The sequence below is a fragment of the Candoia aspera genome, chromosome 5 (genome assembly GCF_035149785.1).
Source record: "Candoia aspera isolate rCanAsp1 chromosome 5, rCanAsp1.hap2, whole genome shotgun sequence".
In the NCBI taxonomy this organism is placed as follows: domain Eukaryota; kingdom Metazoa; phylum Chordata; class Lepidosauria; order Squamata; family Boidae; genus Candoia; species Candoia aspera.
The window spans coordinates 97,521,990-97,534,640 of record NC_086157.1 but is presented as its reverse complement, the minus strand read 5'-3'; the positions used below and the strand labels follow the sequence as shown (position 1 = coordinate 97,534,640).

Genomic DNA, 12,651 nt, shown 5'->3' with positions numbered 1-12,651 from the left:
GCTCCAATATGAAAAATCAGAGATCCAGAAAGTGGAAATTGTCATTACCTTAGATGTTTTAATAAGTTAGGATTGGTCCTCTGGTTTTTTTTTTTAATATCCACACAGAACATGTTGCCCACTGCCAAGCTACGATAGCTCCAATGGACGGCCATGCTAACAAGAAGGGGTGGCTGTGGTTTCGCTTGACTGCTCCTAGAAGCATCTCGTTGGCCACTGTTGGAGACAGTGTTCTAAAAGCACATGGACAGTTGGCCTGACTCTCAGAAGTCTTGTAATATTCCAATTACAACCGCCTTTTAGGTCACAACAAATGTGACCACGGCTAAGGAACTTCACAACGCTAAAGAAAAAGGAGGTATTTCAACATTAAACTCAAATCCAAAATTGTCTTGTTTTTGAATAATCTACTGCATGCCTATTTGCTCCAGTGAAGCACTGCAAAGGCAAAAACGTTAAAAAATGTACTAAGTCTGTCTGTGGGAGTAATGGCAGACAGGGAACAAAGCCAAAAAGCAACCATTTGCCTTTCGATGTGCATCTGTGGAACACCCACTGCTGATCAGAGTTGGGAACAGGACCCTTGGCATCCTTCATTAAGTTCACAGGAGCATATCACAAGATGTTGCATCGTGCTTTAGTGCTTAATATGGGTTTCAGTAAGAGAAAATTATGTTCCATACTTGCAGGGGAGGAGGCTTTGTAAACTCAAAAATTCTTCCATCTGTTTACACGGCTGTCAAAATCTTATGAACAAGTATGCAAAAAAAAGGGGGGGGGACTAATTTAAATAGAAAGGGGTCCAGCTTTTTCTTACAAAAATAGACAGATTACTAGCGATCTGTAATAGTCACGAGGGGGTAATGTTTGGATTTTACTGGATAATTATTTTCAATTAGTGGTTTTTGAAAGCCAGCCATTCACCCATACCTATCTTCAGGACTATAACAAAATACGATGTTCTGCAGGTCAGAGTTAGAAATGCAGTTGTGAGTAGTCTGGGGCCACATCTACTGTCACAACTAGCCACAGGCATGCATGCACATACACACACGCTCCCAAGAAAACGTCAAAGGCAGCAGATATTTTTTTCTGGGAATGATATAATCCCAACAGTGATCTGTAATGTTTCTGGTTTAAAATACCAAACAAAAGTCATCATAAAAATTCCACATTCAGCAACAGTACCCTCTCCTTTACCCTTACTTAACTACCTCAATGTGCCAAAACCACAAAAGGAAGTAAAAGTGGAATGTTATAGTGGGTTTTCTGAACTTGCGGCATTCTTTTAAAGAAAAACATGTTTGACAAAATCAGCCAAGAATATGTCATCTTATCTTCAGTAAGTGTGCCAAGAGCAATTGCAGATAAGAATCCCATTTGGAGCAACTCTGTTGCTTTTTATGTACTGTGATAAACCATGATTTGTCCACAGGTATTGTTGCTGGTTTGAACATCTGAACCCATTTATCACGTTTTATAAACCACAGTGGCTGGATATACTTACAACACAGCCAAAATCTAACCATATAATGGCTTTATGCAATAAATGAAGCCAGTCTCAATTTCTCAAACAGGAATTAAATTCCTGATGAGCTTCTGCCTTCCTGATACTAACAGGTTCCAATTCCCATCAATCCAACATTACAGAAACTCTAGCCCCACAACAGAAGGAAATTCCCCACTCTTGTTGCAGTCTATTAATTAGTTTAAAATATATTCATTCTGGTTGCCTACTTATAAAATGCCCACAGTAAAGACTTTCCAGAAGACTTGAAAAATATCCTTATTTAGGCTGTCTCTGAGTAAGGAAATCATGAGTAATTTTTAATATTGTTTTGCAATTATGTATATTGTTCATTATTTTTTAAAGCTGTTATTGACCCTGAAACCCTTGAAGGAACATAATACAAAGCAAATGCTACAGCATTAGTGTACCCTTCCCAGATACTTACCAATAAGGGGGTAAGGGGCATCTTCTTTCCCAGAATTAACCCACAGTTGATAATCTTTCTCAGAACCCTTTAAAAATACAATCCTACAGCTGTTAGAATGAACAGGAAGCTGATTTATTTAAAATTATAAATTAAAACATGTGTCCTTAACCCAGGTGTTCTAGACTACAGCAGAGGTCACTTACTTTTAACAGAAATCAAATAGCAGAACACTAAATATTTACACTATTTGCACATCTGTTATAATATGTGCCCTGACAGAGCTTTTGACAGGCTCCCTATACATCTGCAATGGGTAAAATACTAAAGGCTGTATTTTGACCAGGCGTGACAATTGTATGCAATCTAAGCGCTATGGATAGGGCTCAAGTGCAGCTGCTGTTTCCACATATGGAACTCCACAGACTGTGGTGACATAGTATGACTGTAAACTGAAACAGAAGGAAATTAAAGGGGAAAGGAGAGGAAAACATGGCATTTCCTCCATCTTGTAATTTATTTCCATTCCAATTGATTTCATGCTTCCAGGTCTCCTTTGCAAAGATTTTCACTAAGCCAGAACATGCCAGAAAGCTCTTTTCTAAAAACAGTATTTTCACAAAGCCAAAACTGAACAACCAAAAAGGGACTGAATATGGGGTGCCTTGCAGATTCACTATGCTACCTGAGAGCAGGAACTGCAAGATAATGCAAAGTTACACTGAAAACCAAACAAACAAACCTACCTGGAATAGCCACATACCCAGTGCCAATAACCAGTAATGTTTAATTTATTTTTATTACTGGTATTTCTATACCATTCTACTCCAAAACAGTTCCAAGCTAAAAGAACTGGACATTGGGGGTGGGGGGGTGTCAAAAGAGGCAAGATGGCAGTCATGGCCTTGCAGTCAAAGCCCTGCCGCTTTGTGTGCATGTTCAAAACAAGTGGGACTTTGACTGCAATGCTGTAATCTAACGTCTCACTTTAGCCTCCCCGTGGATGTCGCTGGCTGGAAGGCAGCAATCAGTTGGGAATCAAGCAGCCCTACAACTTTGACAGGCAGGAGACAGCCCAATTCTGGTTGGGCTTCTACTTGAAGAGGGACATTTTTGAAAGTATAGGCTGGACTGGCTGATGCCTGCTGGCCAATCCACTTTTTCAAGACTTCAGAAACACAAATCAGGTTGGCTGCCTGACCTCTGCTTTCAAATTTGTCTGTCCTTATGAGGGGAACTCTGCCTTAAAAGAGCTTGAAAGATGTGAATAGGACAGCTGACCGCCAGCCAAATGTTCCCTAGCACCAAAGAGCAACAGACAAGGAATAGCTCTGGTCAAGTGAACTCTAAACATGTGAACTCTAACTGAAGGAATTGACAGTCCCATTCAAGGATGCTTTAAAGCAATGACTGGTTTGTGTTCTCTGCTTAACAGGAGGGAAGGGAAAAAACTGAACTCAAGCAATGTATTTCCTCCTCTGAACTAAGTACTTTCTTTCCTCCAGTAATTATTTTTCAAGGTGGCCCAACTTGTATAGTGCAAAAATACATTTTTCAGGCATCAGGATTACTTGATAACATTGCAAACGGTATCGTTATCTGCCAACATAAACAAACAAACAATCAATCTCACATTAATTCCAAGCTGCTGCAGGGCCAGGAGGATCACATCATTTGCTGTGTCCAGGTTAGTGATGGTTAAGGTTTTTGACTGTGAAGAAGAAACGGAAACATTAGAAACTGCACCATCGCTCAAGAGAACGACAGCTGAAAATGTCAGCCAGAATTTGGGCATGGCTATACGTAAGTTCAAAATGATGAAGAAAAAAAACCCTGAGATGCTCTAACTGCATGTAAACTAGATCCACATGAAATGTCTTGGCAAAGGGTTTTTCTTAGCCTGTCTTATGTTGAGATTTTAAATAACAAGGGATTTATTTTACACAAAGGCTATAGTTGCACATCACACTATATTGCATTTCAGTGCAAACTGAATTAGCAACAGTGGGTTTAAGGCTTGTAGGCTTCTTCCACTCTCTTTTCAGAAAAAATAAGGAACACAGAAGCTTTTCCTTTTACCTTCCCTTAACTGCAGTTTGTTGTACAGTCTACTACAGTGTTTCTCTACCTCAGCAACTTTAAGAGATGTGGACTTCAACTCCCAGAATTCTGGCTGGGGAATTCTGGGAGTTGAGGTCCATACCTCTTAAAGTTGCTGAAGGTGAGAAACACTGATCTACTGTGAGAAAATACGGTGAGCTCCAACGTTTTACTTCCAAAAAATTAACATTATTCCAGGATTTAGCCATAATAGTAAGCCTAGTCCCTAGTTCGTATGATGCAAGAAGCCCTAGTTAATTAGAACATGATTCTGAACTTCTCTAAGTTATATTGGTGGAGGTGATTCTTGCAGCTAGGTAGATCTTGTAAACCCAGCTGATAGGGATCTGGAATACCATGAATACCAATCCATAATTTCAATCCCTCTCAAAAAGGATCTCCAGTGAGTGCAAAAATCAGGAACTCTTTAAGAGGGTTATATAAGTCAGAAATGTTCTTTTGGGAGAAGGATCTCCTCTTTTAAATAAATGTAATTCCTTGTTTTTTTCCTACCTAAACAAAGCTGGTAGTTATAATATCAGAAAATGGTAACAGGTATTTTGCATTTTGAGGATGACCAGTCCTGGAGAGAAATTTGCGACTTTGTGGTCAAGTTCTGCACTACCATGAAACTGCTATGTATTCATGATAGACAGATGCAATTCTCAAGCATTTAGCCAACCTTGGTTCTGTTGGCCTTAAACAAGCTTATCTCTTGATTAGGAAAGAGTGCTACCATTGACTATTAGCCACAGTAGTGAATCAAAGTCTGAGGAACCAGACACAGTGGCCAAACAAATAGAGAAGATTGTGAATTCTGTGTACAACTCAAAAGGGCAACAATCACCTGATTCTTCACAGCTGCTTCTGAAGGAGCAGATGCGACATTTGCATTGGACACATTCCTCATTCAAACAGAGTTAGAAACACTTACATATGCACAATTTCCAATATCTTTTGCAAGAATCTTCAATGGAATACTCTTGGGATAGTCTTTTGCTTTCTCTTCTTTGATTCGACTGTCAAAGCAAGCAGAAATCGAATTAACCTTTATAAGTAAATCCCCCAAAGCAGAAGGGACAATGCATTCATTAATTGCTATAAACATTAAGGGAAGATTTCATCTTTAGCAAAGGTAGCCAAAGAAGCTTGTAGGATCTTTCCTTAAAAAATAAATTACTTCCTTTAAATAGATCATTTTTCAAAATATATAACAAAATTATATTCAATAAGGATTCAATCAAATTCAGTCACCATAGTCTATCAGTCTTTCTCATTTGGCTTTATGACTGCATATCTGAAGACCGTAAAAGAACCTCATTTAGACTAAACTTAGGGACCACAATGTAACCACAGACACATTTCTCAACACCTCTAAGACTCTTTGCCTCACCAGACTTCTGGTATTTTTCAAAAACATAGAAGCTGGCATAATACAACACAAACCACTATCCTCAAGCATCAACTTCATTTCTAAGAATGTACTCCATAAAATCTCTTCCAAAATAAAAATAATGGGAAGTACATCTCAAAGCTTTTTTTTTTTTTTGAAGAAATGTGCTCATCTGCCTGGAAAAAGAAAGTAAGCTAGGTAATACAGAGCATTCCAACAGAGTTGGTGGCAAGAAACATTATGTTAAACCAGTTCTTTATAATTGGCTGTACTTTGCCCAGATGTGCCCCCTCCAAATCTGTTCAGCAAGAACATTCACATACTCTCAAAATTTCAAATGTGCCCGCTACTCAAAAATAAACTGGTTATCTCTGAACTAGACCCACTAAAACAAGAAACTGTCTAAAGTTTGACCTAAATTAGATAGACAAGATTTTGCAACAGTTGTTTTGAGTTCAAACAGGTTTGTTCTGACCTTGCTGAAAGTGTTCTGAGCTAGAATGTTAGAACAGTGTCAGAATACTTCCAGTAAGTTAAAAACAGCTGTTTCAAATTTAAATCTGGATATTTTGTGCTTGAACCTTTTCAAATACAAATTTTGCACCTGGCTACTTTGCACTGTCTTCCTAATACAAATACAGAAAAAGCAAAGTACCTTTGAAGGGAAGTGAACCACTTCTCTTTTTGCTCGACGGAACTGAAATAATTAAGAACATGTTTTTAAACTTTAGCAAATCAGTTCCAAATGGAATCTCTTTACAGTATAAGCCAACTTAGATAAGAGTTCAGAATACTTGGATGGAGTAGCAAATAAACTATCAGAGTAGAATATGCAAATCTGCAAAGCAGGGAGGCCAACAGGCAAAATCTCTTTGAAAATGAAAAACAACAACGACAACAACAAAAATAGCAGGAAATCCAGACTGCAATTTCGTTTATATAAAAAGTCCCTTCTCTGGGTTTCCATCTAGAACAGAAACTTGTTCTGCTACTGAAATGCCACTGCAGCTTATACAAAGTACTTTGCGAGTGGAATATACAGTAGTTTAACTTTAAAACTGGTATTTGTTTGTAATTGATCCCTATACCCAACAAGCTGAAAACTACAAAGAACCAAATTATATATGGACTGGACATTTTCGAGAATCTAATAAACTTCTATAGTATATAATAATTTTTCCTCTATATTCCGCATTGGTTGTGCTACATCTAGAATTTCCTTTTGACAGAGACGCCAACATTTAAAGTTGGACTATTTCAAAGTCAACATGACAGTCAAACAAGAATATCTATTAAAATGTATTTCTTAATTGATACAGGAGTTCAAATAATAACAACAAAGTTATCATAAATCAATATCTATTTTCTCAAACTGTGAAGTTGAACTCAGTGAAACTCCTTAGTGTAAATGGATTGTAGATTGCAGGGAAAGAGGAACAGATATAGTAGGTCACACAGAACATTCTTTGTAAGTACTGATATAGTCACACATAAATCTGCTTGCCTGACTACCAATTTATTTCAATATCTGTGTTGGTTGTTAAAATCCTAAATGTTATGAGACCAGAATACCTCCAAAAAGCACCTTCTTCTGAACCATAAATTGCCCTAGAACTTCACTCATACTCTGACATTCTACTGCCATCACAAATTATTAGATCCTCGAAAGAGCCTGTTTTCAGCTATGACATCCAAGATCTAAAACAGCCTCCCAAGAAATGTTCCCTCAGCCTCTTCACTACTTGATTGCCTTTTCAGGCTTTGAAAGCCAAAAAATAGCTTCTATGACAACTTCTAACTGTTTATAAATAGGGACATCCAATTTTCACTGATCTATCTACAGTTCACCTGCACATATTGTGTCTCAAATTATCTTCTCCCATCCACCCATCACAAATAGTCTGGGAGGATAAAAGAAGCTAAAAAGATCTGGGAATGTGGCAAAATTAGGTTTCAAAATTAATAATTTGAATTAGTATAACTGTGTTCTGCTAAAAGCAAGCCACAACTGGGTGCAAACCCTGATCCTCATTCCAAATTTTCATTTGTACGATGAGGGGTATGGATCTACTTTTCTTTAAATTCAATAATTGAATATTAATTACTTCAGAATATAGTTTTGACACCCAAGGTAATTCTTGGGCACTGACTCAGTTGGATAAACACAACAGTAGAGCAGCCAATGACAAAAATATCTCATACCTGAAACTAGCCACACAGTTGGTTGTGGGCCATCCTAAAACAAAAGATCGGTCCACATTAGTGCTGCCCTCACAGACCTCTTCCATGCAAGATGCAGTCCACATTTCAGAGAGGCGTGCCTGGCTCTTCAGTTTGAAATGCAACTGGGACCTGCAATTAAAAAAAAAAAAAAAGCCATGATATCTCATGGGAGACCACCAATTGGTACTAACTCTGCCTTTGCAAATAGTTGCAACCAAAAGCCTGAACAGTTAAACCATGGAAGAAAAAAAAAGTACTTGCTTGGAGAATCCAGTTTTATCAAACCAAACCAAACACTGTAATCTAAGATGGGGGAGTGGGCAGGGGAAACAGTAGTTAATTTAAAAGCAACTTCTTAAAAAAGTAGAAAGTCGGGTCATGAAAAAGTTATAATAAAATGCCACAGAATTTTGTAAAGTTTCTTTAATTTATTTATTTGATTCTGTAAGCTGCATTCAAATCTTTGGTGGAAGAGTAGCCTACAAATATTAGTTTAGAAATCATAATTAAAAACATATACATAATATACTTCCTCAGTTTACTGTCAGATACTGTATAAAACTGACTAAGGAAATAGCAGGGAGTAATAACAAGAGAGCTTTCTATGTCCTTATAGAAAACTATAAGAAACAAAAATATACAGGGCATATATTCACATGCGCGTGCACACACACACACAAACATTAAAAGTCCTACAAAGCATTTCAGTGAATCGCAGCCATATTTCAATATCATCCACAACTAGTCTACATTGATAAGTAATTCATTTGTAAGTTGCTAACAACATCAATGCAAGCAGACCACTGGAAAATAGGGACCACACATTTTATCTTTCCAGTGCTGAAGAATATGTCCAGGTATCGTTCTGCAGGATGTCAAACCCTTCTAAAAATATACTAATAGGACAAACATACTTTACACTCTGATGGAAAGCCATCATACATCAAAATGAATACATAGAATGTTTATTGTTGATTTTTAGATGCTTTTCAATGTTATCGTTACTATTAATACCACAACCCTTTTTTCATACTCCAGATGACTTACTAATAACATCAGGATACTCTTTAAAAAATTGCAACAAACTGTATTGAATAAATAATCAAGAATGTTTCCTCTGGGCATGTGAGCATAAATGGAAAAACTATATGAAGTAAGCCTTCATATTTTGTTTGCCTGCCTCTGTCCCTCCATTTATAATCAAAGCTCACACAACTGCAGGGATGGCCCCTACCAATCTTCCTGTTTGCCATGATTATAGTTGGAAGCCCTGCTTTAGATGCTGGCTATTGAACAAATGACAAATGGTGGCAGGAATGTTTCTAAAATTTCTAGAGCTGTGCTGCACTAAACTGGCCACTGGTCTTTTAGGAAAGACTGAATTTTTTTCCACCAAATTATGTTCATTATGCTTATTGTTGCTTTCTACTTTGAATTACAGTTAAACCCTTCTTACTTCTGGAGGTTTTTACTAATATTAGCAGGCCATAGAGGGACAGGTGCAATCTGAAAAGAAAATCAAATTATCTATACTTAGAGGTTTCAAAATTAGTTTAAGCTACAACATAGACCTACCTGTCTTGTCCAATCACTGAAGCAACTCTCTTTGAGAGGGGGAAAAGCGAGGCCCTCCCCCTCAGTGACTGCAGTCTAAAGTGTGGAAACAGACCATTTTCCTCCTCCCAGCCACGTGTGCCAACCACTGAAGGTTCACACAACATGGCAGCTTTAGTGCAGAACCAAGAAGTGGGCTCTTGCTTCATGAAGCTGCATTAAAAGGGAGCTTTGTTAAAGCCTTGATTAAAGAACACCACCTGAGTCTTCACACTGGCTTATTATGAGGGCTGAGTCTAGCAAGGTCAGAGGTAAAGACCAGAGAAGACCATTATGTAAGCATGGGATGGATGTCCTCTGCATTCAGGCCCAGGATTAGCAGCCAAAAGGTCCATTTCCACAAAAGAGAAAGAACGAGACTTAGGATTTAAACTCTGAGCACCAGCACATTCACATATCCATGGATTTCTATATTCTGTAGTCAATGATCTACCGTGTAGATATGACTACTGCAATAACTATTAGCCAGTTACTGAGTGCAGGGTCAAATAACTGGAGAATTATGAAGCTATGCCTCCATGAAGTTTGATACCTATTAATTGGTACATTGGTGACATCTTGTATTCTTCCACTTCCACAACCACAAGGCCAAGAGAGGCTCATTAGCCCTTAAAGGTAGTAAGGAACAGAAAAGAGAACAACTGGTTGTCTATCCCCTCTTGGTGGCTGCACAGAAGATTTATGTGTTGAAAGGCACAGGAAAGCCTTGATCCAAAGATATGGCCTTCATATCTTCCAAACTGGTGATGATGGAATGAGTCTGTTTCCATGTCTGGCACTCTAACTTAGCTTGCTTCTAACAAAGCTTTGTCTTCTGGGCAGGGCTGCTGCAGAATGTCTCACCTAGTAAAGGGACTACTGCTCAGGACTGGAAGATCTGGTGTGAAAGTGGGTTCACCTAAAGAAGGAACCTTAATACTAATGTAAAAAGTTCCAAGGGGGGAAAAAAAGGCAAGAGAAAGATGTTTGTTAGCATGCAAATCAGAGAAAATACCAGTTCTTAAAATAAGAACTGTGAAGAACAAAAATGTCTGCACTGGAAAGATCACCCAGTTCTGTTAACATAATATTTTTTTTCACAAACTAATTTATTAATACTTTGATAGCCAAGCATGTGAAGGGACAGGGCTTAGTACTCCATTAGATATAGTTAGTTATGTACTTTGGGACATACAGTAAGTACTCATCATAAAACATCAGTGGCTGATCTTCTTTTCCTAGGGAAAAGCAGCTTCAGTAATAGCACTGGAATAAAAAGACCTCTGTTCAAATGACACGGGAGTTCACCTATGGAAAATTAACACTGGAACAGGCAAAGTGAGCAAATATATAAATCAGTTCTTAGTCTGAAAGAAAAAAAAATTGGCTCTTACACCGATACTATCTCAGGAACAGGTTTCTTGGAAGTGCAGTGTTTTGTAAGCATGTACATAACGTTTTGTCTTCCTCGTGTTTCTGGATTAACAGAAAATGTTTGGAAGATGTTCCTAAACAGAACAGAGCCTGAGTAAGCTGTTTGTGTGCAATCAGGCTTGACACTGATCTTAGATTATTCATTTGACCATTCACATTTAAATCAAACTTACAAACTGGAACTCTGGCATATCAACCTCATTGTACTGTAGTATTTATAGCTACAGACAAACCTGAGCCACAATTCATATGCAATTATGCATTAAAAAAACTATGAAGGAAAAGCCATAATGAAAATCCTTCTTTGTCAAAGAATCAGGAGTGGTGGGCTGAATGTGTATCTTGAGCTTGTGGCCATGCATTCTTCTCTAAAAAAAAGTAATTACGCAGACAGCTGGGGACAGTCAGAAAAAGATATATTCTTTCCATGATTATTTGGGGGATAAGCTATTCTCTCAGTAATCTACTTGTAAGCTTCATAAAAACATCTGGATGGCCACTGTTGGAAAAAAAGCAGGACTAGACAGACTCTTGAATTGATCCGACAATGCAATTCTTATTTTCTTAAGTTGGCTGAATGAGAGTTGAGGGTACCATGAGAACATGAGGGACAAGCCACACATATAACCCCTCCATCATATTTAATTATAGGTAAGAACATTCGATGTGTAGTTTTCCAGTGACAATCTCAATTGACAAAAAAAGTCAAGAGAAAAGAAGCATTCCTTCCCTTTCCCAATATCTTCCCCTCTGGTTTCAATGATGGACAGTCAGTGTAGATGTTAAGGATAGTTGGGTTTCTTGGTTAATCTAATAATCTTTGTTTAGTGAATACCTGGTTACCCTTTATAATGCCACTGGGGGGGGGGTCTTATCTGAAAAAATATGGAGGAAATTTGAGCAAGCACTGCTCCAAATGATACTTGACCTCTTAATCACAGTTATGCATGTAACCTAAAGTTACCAATGGACAGCTTTTCTGAAGCCATGAAAACATTTGTAATTGTACGGATAAATTCAGAATCTTAAGTTCTTAGTAGAACATAGCTAGACCCACTTTCTTTGCAAACCATAAAAGGATATTTCCATTTCCAGTAACTTAAGACTGTATAAGGCCATACAATAGCAACAGAAGAATTATTATTTTCATTAAGCCTCAATTTATAGTAGTTACTAGCTCTGAAGAAGCATTCTCAAAGGTCATGTTAGACACAGATAAATGAAAGGGCTTTTTGAAGCTCCACATTCAACTACTTAATAGTACTAGCATCATTTTATTTCAAAGCCAAAGAAAGCAGAGGGAAGCAGAATGATGACAGCCACTGGAATCCTCTGAGCTCCCAATCCCATGCAAGCTAATAATGCAGAATTTCACATTGCTTGATATTACCTTGTGAAGAAGCAAAAACATTTCACAGCATTCACTCAATCCTTTTGTCCCCATCACAAAGCAAACAGGGCCCATCTCTTTCTTTTTCAGATGAAGAGTATATTGCCTAGTAATGAAAACCCACACAGAATAACAAAGGCTGTTAACTTTTGCTAACTAGCCTCCAAACCACCCAAGCTTAGCATCCTACAATGATCTTCTGCTAATCTACTGAGCCGGTTGTTTAATTAAAAGGAGACTAAATGTCAGTAAGCAAAGCAAAGGAATTTTGAACCTCTCACCAACTCCATAATATAAAATACAGTAAGAGATGTTGATTGTTATCAAGAGGAGATATTCCGCAAAAGAACTTACTTGGGTTTAGCAACCACAAGGATATCAGTAAAGAGGAACAGGTGTCGTTCCTGAGTCTGCAGACCTGTCTTCAGTTGTACATGCCCATCCAAAAGGAACACTCGAGTTGGAGAAAGGAAGGACTGTACCAGTGGACATGTCTCTGGACTGATTGGGGAGAAGCAGCCTTCCCTGTTACAAAATCAAAAGGAAGATACTATGAGTCAAACTGAAGACTGACTTCTTAGAAT

At 38.0% G+C, this 12,651-nt stretch overlaps 1 protein-coding gene across 2 annotated transcripts in view; it reads right to left on the bottom strand.

Annotated features, from left to right (window-relative positions):
- Positions 1–12,651, bottom strand: part of ARHGAP20 (Rho GTPase activating protein 20) — an 80,178-nt gene that overhangs the window by 16,950 nt on the left and 50,577 nt on the right. For both annotated transcript variants that reach the window (XM_063305803.1, XM_063305804.1), the window contains exons 3-8: positions 12,422–12,592; positions 7,630–7,779; positions 6,083–6,124; positions 4,969–5,053; positions 3,568–3,645; positions 1,956–2,022 (exon numbers count right to left, since the gene is read on the bottom strand). In XM_063305803.1, coding sequence (XP_063161873.1) covers positions 1,956–2,022; positions 3,568–3,645; positions 4,969–5,053; positions 6,083–6,124; positions 7,630–7,779; positions 12,422–12,592 — 593 coding nt within the window. The remainder of the gene's footprint in view (positions 1–1,955; positions 2,023–3,567; positions 3,646–4,968; positions 5,054–6,082; positions 6,125–7,629; positions 7,780–12,421; positions 12,593–12,651) is intronic.